The following is a 13417-nucleotide window of genomic DNA, read 5'->3' as shown; positions in this document are numbered from 1 at the left end:
CATGCCCAGGGGACTTATGTCCCCTGGGCATGGTCATTGGGCATAGTGGCATGTAGGGGGGCACAAATAAGGCCCACCTATGCCACCCAAAAAAAAAAAAAAAATAATAATTTATACTTACCTGAACTTACCTTAAGTTCCCTGGGATGGGTCCCTCCATCCTTGGGTGTCCTCCTGGGGTGAGCAAGGGTGGCAGGGGGGGTCCCTGGGGGCAGGGGAGGGCACCTGTGAGCTCATTTTGAGCCCACAGGCCCCTTAACGCCTACCCTGACCCAGGCGTTAAAAAGTGGCGCAAATGCGGGGTTTTTTGACCCGACCACTCCCGGGCGTGATTTTTGCCCGGGAGTATAAATACGACGCATTCGCGTTGCCGTCATTTTTTTAGACGGGAACGCCTTCCTTGCATCTCATTAACGCAAGGAAGGCGTTCAAGCAAAAAAATGACGCTATTTGCCCATACTTTGGCGCTAGACGCGTCTAACGCCAAAGTATAAATATGGCGTTAGTTTTGCGCCGAATTTGCGTCGAAAAAAACGACGCACATTCGGCGCAAACGGAGTATAAATACGCCCCCTAGTTTATTAATCAGTTACCTATGATCAGTTCCACCTTTGCATGATCTCCAATGGTACATGGATAACTAGTGACACTTTGAAGGTGAACCAGTGCTTTCAATGGGAAGGTAGTATATGACACTGACAGAGTAGCAGCAGTTACAAGCACAAAGAAGGCACTCTGTACATCTCTCTCTCCAATTCAAGTTGCGGATGTCAACACAGACCAGTGCTTATTTGAGCCGGTGGTTTCTGGCGAGGGGCACCAGGACTTCTTTTTGAAGGCCTGCACTTGTTTTTCTGCCTCAAGCATTTATTGCAAGCAAAAGGCACCTATGGTAAAGACGGAGGAAGAGAAAACAAAAAAGTTTCACAAAGGGAGAAAGCAGAAAGCTGCAAGAGTGAGGTGAAGGGGCAGGGAGTGACTGTTAATGGATTAAAGAGGTCCGAGATGGCCTCAGGATTAGGCTGCCTCAGTAATCCGTGCTCGCATATTTAATTGCAACAGCCACATGTTTGAGGAGAGCTTTGGCCCCGGCACGTTTTTATTGACAAATTAAGCACTGACACCAACAAGATTTAAGTTCTTGTCCTTGGGAAGCACTACACCAGCCGGTCATTCACTTGATGGCCTAAGGATTTTGGAGTCCCTTCTGAGCCTACAGCTTAACTTGGAGTCTTGATAGACAACTTGTTGCATTAAAGAATTGATTAACTATGTGGTATCCACCTATTGGCTTCCAATTATCCCTTTGTGAGCGTGAAGGCTTAAGGCCATTGTGTCCTCCTGATGGATTGTGGAGCCACTCCTAGTCGTGTCTCCCTAATTCTATAATTGCCTAACTCTCTTTTGGCTTGAATTGCTGCACCCCCCTCTCTTCCTAACTTGCCACATTGCATTTGCTCTCAGATAAATGGCTATTCTGTAGAAACCTCTGTGAACCTGTTAGCATGTTATCCAAAGCTCTAGTACTGATTTCCTGTTTAAATTACGTGTCCTATGTCCCAAAGCACACTCTTAATTCTCCCTTGTTTCACTTACTTGATGATCACCTGATCTGCAGGGCCCAAGATTTTTCAACCATGTGTCACATCACTGAAAAAAAGTATCTTGATCTCTAGAGTAATGTAGCCATGTTTATGAGCTTTCTCAAGATAGGGATAGTTTCCATGTAATTCGGCTTTTGTTCTCGCCCAGAGCTAGGACGCCTTTTCTGTAGCTCAAGCACTGAGGAGGTTGCGGAGAACATAAACAGACTATACACAAAGATTCCCAGTTACCTGTATTTGGCCAGAGTCAAAACCCAGAATGAGGCACAAAACGTCTTTCTAGACTGTCGAGAGGGCTACAATGCCAAAGTAATATCAGACATGTCCACAGGGTGCCTGGCATGGGCACAGGAGGATGGGTCACTGTCATATTTTCAGGCTAACAATTGATCATATGAACTAGTTTCACTGATATCCACTCTATAAACATTTGTCTTTTGTCATTGTCCTGATAATATGACATGGGCACACCCTTCTGCACACATACTGGGCACACCTGAGAGTGGTGAATATTACTACTTATTGCTTATTACACACACACCCGTACATAGTTACAGGTCATTACAGGTAATTCCCAAGCATTACAAGAGTGTGCCTATGCAGTGCACAGGGTGGTGGGTGATTTGTTTATTTACAGATCTGCCCTCCCTACGATGACACATGCCTGGTCAGGGGTGATGCATTCTTCAGTCCTGTGCCATGGATTGCCACGTCTCGAGCTGAGGTGGGATCAGGTTGAAATCTGATTACAGGAAACAAGACTAACGTGTGTACAAAGGCTTAGTGAGAAATTAATTTGGAATACTAGCTTTTTGGTGGTGGGCGCAGGTTATGGAAACGAGGCAATTACTGCTCCCCTGACCTTACCCTGCAGGGGCCTCCTGGGCTCTGTGACGCCAGTGGTGAAATCGAAATTAGCCTTGTTTTATGTTTTCTGTTTGACCCGCTCCCTCTGGGTCATTTATTAGCCGAGCAGTGCCCGGGGGCGAAGATGCCCCCAAGTAGCCCCTGCATCCCGAGCGTTTTAAAGACAGATGGCTGTAGCTATGTGTGCACTGTGCAGAGGAGGGGTGCACTGAGGGAACCCTTGTGTCTGGTGGCCCCGAGGCGGCGTGTCATTTACAGTTAGGGGCGAGATCTCACTCAGGATGGCTTGACTGTCTTATTGGCGTCAAAGCCTGTCGGCCGCGGCGTCAGTCAACAAACGCAGCCGCTGCGCAAAGGTCCAAACACTTCATTATGACATCACGGGTGATGGTCACAATGGGCGCGGAGTAAATACCCAGCACGTCAGTCTTTGCAGACATCCTCTCCCTCCTGCCCTCCCTTGCCCATCCGCCCCACATGGCCAGGCAGCAGCGCCCAGTCCGAAGGAAGCCCGCCTCTGACGCCCCCCAACATGAGTTCCTCAGATAGACAGCATCCTCCATTAGCTAATATCAACCAGTTCTCCCCTATGCGGCCCTCGGACATCAACGACGCCTCTAGGCCGCCCGCCCCGGAGAAGGGCACCCGCCTTCGGCCTGCAGAGAATGTGGCACCGTGCCCCCTGCCAACTGATGCCCACACCGCTACCCCTGCTCCTTCTCCCAGCGCCTCTCCCTCTGTCCCTTCCTCCAACCCCACTCCCTCCTTCCCTTTTGTCCCCGACAGCACCTCTAGCTCTCGTTGTACTTGCAGGGACGTCCCCCCCAGCCCATCCTTTGTGAAGCGCTTTGAAGAAGTACTAAGGAGATTCGAGGAGCTGTATCCTGGGGAGAAACTCGACGACGCCACCACCTCGGATCAATGTAAAGATTCTTGCATCCGGTGCGCCTTGGAGCGTGCGAAAAATAACTCTAGTTTACAGACCCCCCAAATTCCCTCGGAGAATACTAACCCCCCGAAAAATACCAACAACCCTATGTCAGTCTCCGAGACCGCTGACACCTGTGGTGTCAGCCTAGTAGAAAGTGCTCTAACTGTGCCATCCCCGGAGAAGAAATCGGACAGTGTGCCAACCTCCCCAACACCTTTAGAAGAGCCCAAACCTACTCAACCCTTAGACAAGGATGACCCCTCTCCCCTCCCCTCCAGGGAATCTGACCCCAGAATAGACACAAACCTCACCCCTGTTAAACCTGATCCGCCACCCCTTCCACATGCAGCTTGTCCCCATTCAGAGAGAACCAACCGTTTGCCCACCTCCGACAAAACTATGTCCCCCCTTCCTCCTTCCATCTTTGACAACCCCGCTTCCTCCCTGCCTCCTTCCATCTTCTACAACCCTGCTTCCTCCCTTCTCCCTTCCATCCCTGACAACCGTGCTGTCTCCCCTCTTCCTCCCATCCCTGCAAACCCCCCTCCCTCTCTTCGTTCGTCTCTTTCCGACAACGCTACTCCCTTACTTACTTATCGCAAGAATAACACCCGTGGTCCATCCTTTGCGGAACATCTTGAATGTTTGTTGAAGAGACTCTACTCTGTGTCTCCTCGTCCTGGGGAGAAAGACTCAGACACCACTTTCCCGCCAGGCAATGCCAATCCATCTCCTGAGCAGTCTGCGGCTTCTTCCCGTTTAGACAGTACCACCTGTTTGCCCAAGTCTGACAACACCGCACCCTCTCTCCATGCTTCCATCCCTGGCACCACCGCTCCTATTCGTGCTTCCATATCCATCCCTTCTCTTAGTTCTTCTATTCCTGGCACCACTCCCTCTCTTCCTTCTTCCATCCCTAGCAGCACCCACTCTATTTGTTCTTGCAAGGACATCACCCGTGATCAATCCTTTGAGGAACAGCTTGACGTTTCAATAAAGAGATCCAGTACCATATATCCTCATTCTGAGGTAAAAGGCGTACACTCTTCCACCTCAGATTCATCGGAAAAGAGCTTCTTCTGGCCTGGCCTTAAATTACTGACCCCCCAGGTTTGCCCTCATCGTGATGATACTAGCTCGTCTCCAGGGTTAACCTCTCCCAAGACTATTCACCCGGAAGATACCAACACTTCTGGGCCTCTGTCAGACCTCCCTCCTCCCTCGGGACATAATACCTCCTCGGTATGCATCATCCACCCTTCTGGCAAAACTGATACATCTTCGGCTCCTGCCTTAGACTCCAGCCGTCTGCCTAACACTTCACTGGAAACAGCCTCTAGGGCACCCCTATTTGATCTGTACCCATACCTCACAGTGGAACCCTCATTCTTTCCTATTGCCTCCTCTGATTCAAGTGGTGCCACCTGCTCTGTCACCCATTTAGTGGATGGCACCCCTTCTCTTCCAGCATCTCTGGATACTGATGGTACTCCTTCTGCCTCTTTGAAACCCCATATGTTGGAAAAAAGCACTTCAACACCCCTATTTGACTTGTACCCTTCCCTGGCAGTGGATCCCTCATTCTTCCCTATCGCCTCATCTGATTCAAGCGTTGCCACCTGCTCTGTCCCCCCCTTAGTGGACGGCACCCCTTCTCTTCCAGCATCTCTGGATACTGATGGTACTCCTTCTGCCTCTTTGAAACCCCATATGTTGGAAAAAAGCACATCGACATCCCTATTTGACCTGTACCCTTCCCTGGCAGTGGATCCCTCATTCTTCCCTATCACCTCATCTGATTCAAGCGTTGCCACCTGCTCTGTCCCCCCCTTAGTGGACGGCACCCCTTCTCTTACAGCATCTCTGGATACTGATGGTACTCCTTCTGCCTCTTTGAAACCCCATATGTTGGAAAAAAGCACATCGACATCCCTATTTGACCTGTTCCCTCCCCTGGTAGTGGATCCCTCATTCTTCCCTACTATGTCATCTGTTCCAAGCGTTGCCACCTGCTCTGTCTCCCCTTTAGTGGACGGCACCCCTTCTCTTCCAGCATCTCTGGATACTGCTGGTACTCCTTCTGCCCCTTTGAAACCCCATATGTTGCAAAAAAGCACATCGACATCCCTATTTGACCTGTACCCTTCCCTGGCAGTGGATCCCTCATTCTTTCCTATCGCCTCATCTGATTCAAGTGGTGCCACCTGCTCTGTCACCCATTTAGTGGATGGCAGTCCTTCTCTTCCAGCATCTCTGGATACTGATGGTACTCCTTCTTCCTCTTTGAAACCCCATATGTTGCAAAAAAGCACATTGACATCCCTATTTGACCTGTACCCTTCCCTGGCAGTGGATCCCTCATTCTTCCCTATCACCTCATCTGATTCAAGCGTTGCCACCTGCTCTGTCCCCCCTTTAGTGGACGGCACCCCTTCTCTTACAGCATCTCTGGATACTGATGGTACTCCTTCTGCCTCTTTGAAACCCCATATGTTGGAAAAAAGCACATCAACATCCCTATTTGACCTGTTCCCTCCCCTGGCAGTGGATCCCTCATTCTTCCCTACTATCTCATCTGTTCCAAGCGTTGCCACCTGCTCTGTCTCCCCTTTAGTGGGCGGCACCCCTTCTCTTCCAGCATCTCTGGATACTGATGGTACTCCTTCTGCCTCTTTGAAACCCCATATCTTGGAAAAAAGCGCATCGACATCCCTGTTTGACTTGTACCCTTCCCTGGCAGTGGATCCCTCATTCTTCCCTATCACCTCATCTGATTCAAGCGTTGCCACCTGCTCTGTCCCCCCCTTAGTGGACGGCACCCCTTCTCTTCCAGCATCTCTGGATACTGATGGTACTCCTTCTGCCTCTTTGAAACCCCATATCTTGGAAAAAAGCGCATCGACATCCCTGTTTGACCTGTACTCTCCCCTGGCAGTGGATCCCTCATTCTTCCCTATCGCCTCCTCTGATTCAAGCCTTGCCACCTGCTCAGTCCCCCCTTTAGTGGACGGCACCCCTTCTCTTCCAGCATCTCTGGATACTGATGGTACTCCTTCTGCCTCTTTGAAACCCCATATGTTGCAAAAAAGCACTTCAACACACCTGCTTGACCTGTACTCATCTCTGGCAGTGAATCCCTCATTCTTCCCTATCACCTTATCTGATTCAAGCAGTGCCACCTGCTCTGTTCCCCTTTTAGTGGATGGCACCCCTTCTCTTCCTGCATCTCTGGATACTGATGGTACTCCTGCCTCTTTGAAGCCCCATCTGTTGGAAAAAAGCACTTCAACACACCTGCTTGACCTGTACTCATCTCTGGCAGTGGATCCCTCATTCTTTCCTGTCGCCTCATCTGATTCAAGTGGTGCCACCTGCTCTGTCACCCATTTAGTGGATGGCACCCCTTCTCTTCCTGCATCTCTGGATACTGATGGTACTCCTTCTGCCTCTTTGAAACCCCATCTGTTGGAAAAAAGCACTTCAACACCCCTATTTGACCTGTACCCTTCCCTGGCAGTGGATCCCTCATTCTTCCCTATCGCCTCATCTGATTCAAGCGTTGCCACCTGCTCTGTCCCCCCTTTAGTGGACGGCACATCTCCTCTTCCAGCATTTCTGGAAACTGATGGTACTCCTTCTGCCTCTTTGAAACCCCATATGTTGGAAAAAAGCACTTCAACACACCTGCTTGACCTGTACTCATCTCTGGCAGTGGATCCCTCATTCTTCCCTATCGCCTCCTCTGATTTAAACTTTGCCACCTGCTCTGTCCCCTCTTTAGTGAACGGCACATCTTCTCTTCCAGCATCTCTGGATACTGATGGCACTCCTTCTGCCTCCTTGAAACCCCATATGTTGCAAAAAAACACTTCAACACACCTGCTTGACCTGTACTCATCTCTGGCAGTGGATCCCTCATTCTTCCCTATCGGCTCCTCTGATTCAAGCAGTGCCACCTGCTCTGTCCCCTCTTTAGTGGACGGCACATCTTCTCTTCCAGCATCTCTGGATACTGATGGTATTCCTTCTGCCTCTTTGAAACCTCATATGTTGCAAAAAAGCACTTCAACACACCTGCTTGACCTGTACTCATCTCTGGCAGTGGATCCCTCATTCGTCCCTACTGTCTCATCTGATTCAAGGGTTGCCACCTGCTCTGTTCCCCCTTTAGTGGATGGCACCCCTTCTCTTCCAGCGTCTCTGGATACTGATGGTACTCCTTCTGCCTCTTTGAAACCTCATATGTTGGAAAAAAGCACATCAACATCCCTATTTGACCTGTACTCATCTCTGGCTCTGGATCCCTCATTCTTTCCTATCGCTTCATCAGATTCAAGGGGTCCCACCTGCTCTGATCCCCCTTTAGTGGATGGCACCCCTACTCTCCCAGAATCTATGGGTACTGATGTCGCACCTTCTGCCTCTTTGAAACCCAATGTGTTAGAAACTGGCTCTCATTTTCACCCATCGGAGAATATCGACTCCTCTGAATACCGCCATATTTGTCCTCATCGTTTGAAATATCTACATGTCTGGCGCCCTCCTAGTAGAAGACCAGCTCCACACCTTCATGAGTGGAGTACCTTCATCGTTGTTGTCCCTGTGTCAGATACTGACATACCTAATCTCTGGGTACCTGCCCCTTCAGTAACAGACAGGCTTGCTTCCCCATCAGAAGATGCTTCTGTATGCTTCTTGACAATAACAGATTCTTCTGTTCCCCCCTTACTGGATGTTACCATCCCCGCTCCCCTTGGGGTTGATGGAAATCTCTTTGATCACCATCGAGGGATTTCCGATACCTTTTCCACACCTGTCGTAGATACCAATGTTTCTCCGTGTACCACCTCATATATAGATCTTACTACACCAGCTCCTGCGGCAACAGATATTTATGCTCATTCATCGAAGATTATCGCCCTTGCACCAGTGCCATCAAGGACTACTACTCCCATTGTGGACAGCAGTGCCTCTGCATCTCTCTTCAGGAAAGATGCCTCCTCTTCTCCCCCCTCAGTGTACACTGACGTTGCTCGTCCACCAGAAGCTACTACTCCCATAGCGGAGAGCAGTGCTTCCTCTTCTCCCCCCTCAGTGTACACTGACTTTTATCGCCCACCAGAGGTTACTACTCCCATAGTGGAGAGCTGTGCCTCCACTTCTCGCCTTTCAGTGGACACTGACTTTTATCGCCCGCCAGAGGTTACTACTCCCATAGTGGAGAGCAGTGCCTTCACTTCTCGTCTTTCAGTGGACACTGACTTTTATCGCCCGCCAGAGGTTACTACTCCCATAGTGGAGAGCTGTGCCTCCACTTCTCGCCTTTCAGTGGACACTGACTTTTATCGCCCACCAGAGGTTACTATTCCCATAGTGGAGAGCTGTGCCTCCACTTCTCGCCTTTCAGTGTACACTGACTTTTATCGCCCACCAGAGGTTACTATTCCCATAGTGGAGAGCTGTGCCTCCACTTCTCGCCTTTCAGTGGACACTGACTTTTATCGCCCACCAGAGGTTACTTCTCCCATAGTGGAGAGCAGTGCTTCCTCTTCTCCCCCCTCAGTGTACACTGACTTTGCTCGCCCACCAGAAGCTACTACTCCCATAGTGGAGAGTGGTGCTTCCTCTTCTCCCCCCTCAGTGTACACTGACTTTGCTCCCCCACCAGAAGCTACTACTCCCATAGTGGAGAGCGGTGCCTCCTCTTCTCCTCTTTCAGTGGACACTGACTGTACTCTTCTGTCTGGTTCCACCTTACAGGAAAGTGGCTTCTTATTGCCTTCCACAATGGATATGAACCCATCTGTTCCACACCTAGAGAAAGTCCACTCCTGTGCAGCTCCCTCCATTGAATACAAAAATATTTGCTTCCCTCTGAAGAAATACCAACATCTATGGTCGACGCTAGAGGGAATACCAACCTCCCTGCTCAGTCAACGGATTGCTGATATGTCTTTGCCAGGGTGTACTGACCATTCTGCTCCACCTTTCATGAGCCCTGACCTCCCTCCTCAGCTCTTGGGCAAAAGTGAGTCTGTTTTAGTTCCATCAGGGATGCCTGACTACTCTTCCTCCACAATAGAGAAAGCCTACGTCTCGATATCACAGCAACATGACCTCCCTGTATTACTCTCAGAGGAAACCAGCTTACCTATCTCTGGCACAGAGACCACCAAACCTTCTATTCCACATCCAGAAACAATTGAGGTCTTGATGTCGAGGCTAGATAAAGCTGTATCATCCTTTTCCACCACAGAGAAAACCAACCTCCCTCCTTTCTTCCAAGAGGAAACTAGTCACAGTATCTCTGGTGAAGAGAAAACTGATTTCCCTGTCTCCACAGAAAAAATGGACCCTTCTGCCCACCCTTCTGAGAATTCAGTCCTCTCCATGCCCACCTTAAAGAAAATGGATTCCCCTGCCTGCTTTTTAGAGACTGAGAAATGCGATGCATCTCCTTCCACCCCAGTGAAAGAAACTCTCTTTGTCAAAGTTGACCTCGGTCTTTCTGCTACCGAGAAAATTGACCTTTCCATTTCCTCGCCTGTAAAAAGCGATCTCTCTCTTTCCTGTCCAGTTAAATCTAATCTCATTGTCATCTCCTCTGTGAAAACTGAGGTGTCAGTGGAAACCGGCATCCCAGTTGTCTCTCCAGAAAACAACAAATTGGCTGTTGAATTGCCAGTGGAAAGTGGTGCCCAGGATGTCTCTCCAGTAAAAACTGACCTCTTTGCCCCCTTTCTAATGGAGACTGATGTCCAGGACGTCTCTCCAGTGGCAACTGATGACCTAGTTGTTTCACCAGGGGGAAAAATGCTCTCTTTTGGCTCTGCATTGGAAAGTGATGCCCAGGACATCTCTCCAGTAAAAACTGACCTCTCTGACACCTCTCTACTGCAAAGTAACACCCAGGATGTCTCTCCGGTAAAAACCAAACTCTCTATCAATTCGCCAGTTAAAACTGACATCCAAGACGTCTTTCCAGAAAAATCCGATCTCCCTGTTGCCTCTCCCATGGCACCTGATTTCCCAGTTGTCTCTCCAGAAAAAAATAACATCTCTGTTGCCTTTGTAGAGGAATCTGACATTCACGACGACCTCTCTGTTGTCCCTTCAGGGAAAAATGACATCCAGGCTGTCAATCAAGTACAGCGCTCGGTCACATTTGACAACGATATTCTGACATTATCCTATGAAAGGGATTCCGAGGCTAGAGCTCCCTGCTCCTCTTGTGGCCACAGCCAACCTGTTGTCTCTTGCGGAAATGTTTCCCCCAGTGTTTCTTCCTTATGGGATGATGATGAGTCATGTGGAAGCTCCCAACTGAATTTAAGCTCTTCGATATGCCCAAATTATGCTTGTACTTGTGCTGCCAGCCCCAGCGATCTTGTCCCCTCTGTCTTCATGCCAGGGAATACACCTCCCACTCTTTCCTCTTCCAGTTGTTCCTTCTCTCATGGTGTGAGTACCAATAATCTCACCTCTTCTTTCTCTTCATTGAGGAAAATTGAGCCCCTCGCTTACTCTCTAGAGGGTAATGATGTGGGTGTTTGCTTCGGGGGGAGCAGCTGTTCTGTCTGCCCCAAGAATGTTTCCACCTCAGTTTCTACCCATGGTAATAATGCCACCTGCTCTTGGTCCTCTTTTAGGAAAGCTAAGCCCCTCGCTTACTCTCTAGAGGGTGACGATGAGGGTGTTTGCTTCCGGGGGACCAGCTGTTCTGTCTGCCCCAAGAATATAGACTCCTCAGTTTCTACCCATGGGAGTAATGCCACCTGCTCTTGGTCCTCATTTAGGAAAGCTAAGCCCCTTGCTTACTCTCTAGAGGGTAACAATGAGGGTGTTTGCTTCGGGGGGACCAGCTGTTCTGTCTGCCCCAAGAATATAGACTCCTCAGTTTCTACCCATGGTAATAATGCCACCTGCTCTTCGTCCTCATTTACGAAAGCTAAGCCCCTTGCTTACTCTCCAGAGGGTACTGATGAGGGTGTTTGCTTCGGGGAGACCAGCCATTCTGACTGCCCCAAGAATGTTTCCACCTCAGTTTCTACCCATGGTAATAATGCCACCTGCTCTTGGTCCTTATTTAGGAAAACTGAGCCACTTGCTTATTCTTTACAGAGTGATGATGAGAATGTTTGCTTCAAGGGGACCAAATGTTCTGTCTGCCCCAAGACTTTCGCCTCCTCAGTTTCTACCCATGGAAAAAGCAATTTCTATTCTTCCTCCTTACAGACTACTGAGCTCCCTTTTTTTTCCTCAAGAGATGCCTCACCCTGTAGTATCTGTGACACAAAAGTTGCCCCTCCTGCCTCTCCCCCAGAGAGTACTGGCCCATGGGCTAACTACTTACATGATATGAAAACTGTGACCTCCAGTTATGGGGGTACATTGTGTCCCAAGCATGCAGCCTCGTCTGCTTCTCACTTAGGGCGCACTGATCCTTGCTCACCGTTCCTAGAGATTAGAGATTTCTCCACTTCCTCCTCCTCCGGGGATGTCTCACGTCATTGCACCTACAAGAGACACATTTCTCCTTCTGCTTCTAGTGCTTCTTCCCTAGAACAAACTGCCCTCTTTTCTTCCTCTTTATTTGACAGCTGCTCCTGCACGCTACCCTCTAAAAACATCAGCTCGGCGTTTTCCTCCCCAGGAAAGTCATGTTCTTGTTCTCGGTACACCAGTACTTCTGACCCTTATGCTCTATCCACTGAGAAAACGTACACCTCTGAATTGTGCCCCATCAGAACCTACCTTTATTTATTCCGTAGCATGAAATATGAGCCTTGACCTTGACTTTACCCTGCCACGTTTGCTCAAGCGTTCTCTGCCACATCATTAATACACCTGTTTAGGAATTGCTGCCTGGCCATTTTTAGCACCATCATGCCCCTATCTCATGTTGGACTTCCCTGTATCCGTTCATCTTTTGATTTTCTGTGTAGAATTAATTCTCCCTCACACCGAGGAATGATCTCTAGTTCTTTGCCTCGCTCATGGCGCTCAGTATGCTGCTCATGCTATCTTGGAAGAAGGCGCATAACAAGGCAGAAATGGTGAGTTATCTCTCTGGAAGAGTGATGGTCGCTGCATAGAAGACCATGGGGAGGGTGGGGACTATGCAGAACTCATAATGCAAAGCCTTGTTTACTTTTAACTATATAAGCAATATATACATGGAGGTAATGGCAGGCAAGCTGAGCCAACCAAGTATGTAGTTTTGTCACAGCTTCTTTATACATTATTTTGCCACAGTGCAGATCCATAAAGCAACAACCTATGAAATATATACCAATTTGGTCACTACAATATATTTTAAAAAGTTGTTAATTAAACATGTGTAATTGAGGATGAGAGGGTCCCTTGTAGCCCATGGGTCCTGGTAACACTTAACCTGCTGCACCGTTGAGAGCTAAGCCTCAACAGAGAGCAGCACCTCCTCCTCTTTGACACACGAAATTATTGAATAACTACAGTGCACCAAATGTACGTCTTTGCGTCAAAATTTAGTAGTGGGTTGCTGTAGGAAGGTAGCCTCTTTTTAGCCTTGTTACCCCCCCTTTTGGCCTGTTTGTGAGTTTATGTGTGGGTGTTCTTACTGTCTCACTGGGATCCTGCTAGTCAGGGCCCAGTGCTCATAGTGAAAACCCTATGTTGTCAGTGTGTTTGATATGTGTCACTGGGATCCTGCTAGCCAGGACCCCAGTGCTCATAAGTTTGTGGCCTATATGTGTTCCCTGTGTGATGCCTAACTGTCTCACTGAGGCTCTGCTAACCAGAACCTCAGTGTTTATGCTCTCTCTGCTTTTAAAATTGTCGCTGCAGGTTAGTGACTAACTTTACCAATTCTCATTGGCACACTGGAAAACCCTTATAATTCCCTTGTATATGGTAGCCTGGTACCCAGGGTATTGGGGGTCCAGGAGATTCCTATGGGCTGCAGCATTTATTTTGCCACCCATGGGGAGCTCAGACAATTCTTACACAGGACTGCCACTGCAGCCTGAGTAAAATA

The 13417-nt window shown here is 49.0% G+C and overlaps 1 protein-coding gene across 1 annotated transcript; it reads left to right on the top strand.

Moving 5' to 3' along the window:
• Positions 1 to 3003: 3003 nt before the first annotated feature.
• On the top strand, positions 3004 to 12192 carry LOC138278663 (serine-rich adhesin for platelets-like). Its single transcript, XM_069219271.1, has one exon. It carries the CDS (start codon positions 3004 to 3006, stop codon positions 12190 to 12192), a length of 9189 nt encoding a protein of 3062 aa, XP_069075372.1.
• The last annotated feature ends 1225 nt before the right edge of the window (positions 12193 to 13417 follow it).

This window comes from Pleurodeles waltl, chromosome 2_2 (assembly GCF_031143425.1).
Source record: "Pleurodeles waltl isolate 20211129_DDA chromosome 2_2, aPleWal1.hap1.20221129, whole genome shotgun sequence".
Taxonomy (NCBI): domain Eukaryota; kingdom Metazoa; phylum Chordata; class Amphibia; order Caudata; family Salamandridae; genus Pleurodeles; species Pleurodeles waltl.
The sequence above is the reverse complement of the archived record's forward strand: the minus strand, read 5'-3'. Positions and strand labels throughout refer to the sequence as shown.

Excerpts from the sequence above, each read along its gene's own strand:
- LOC138278663 (XM_069219271.1), top strand. The coding sequence starts at position 3,004 with ATGAGTTCCTCAGATAGACAGCATCCTCCATTAGCTAATATCAACCAG.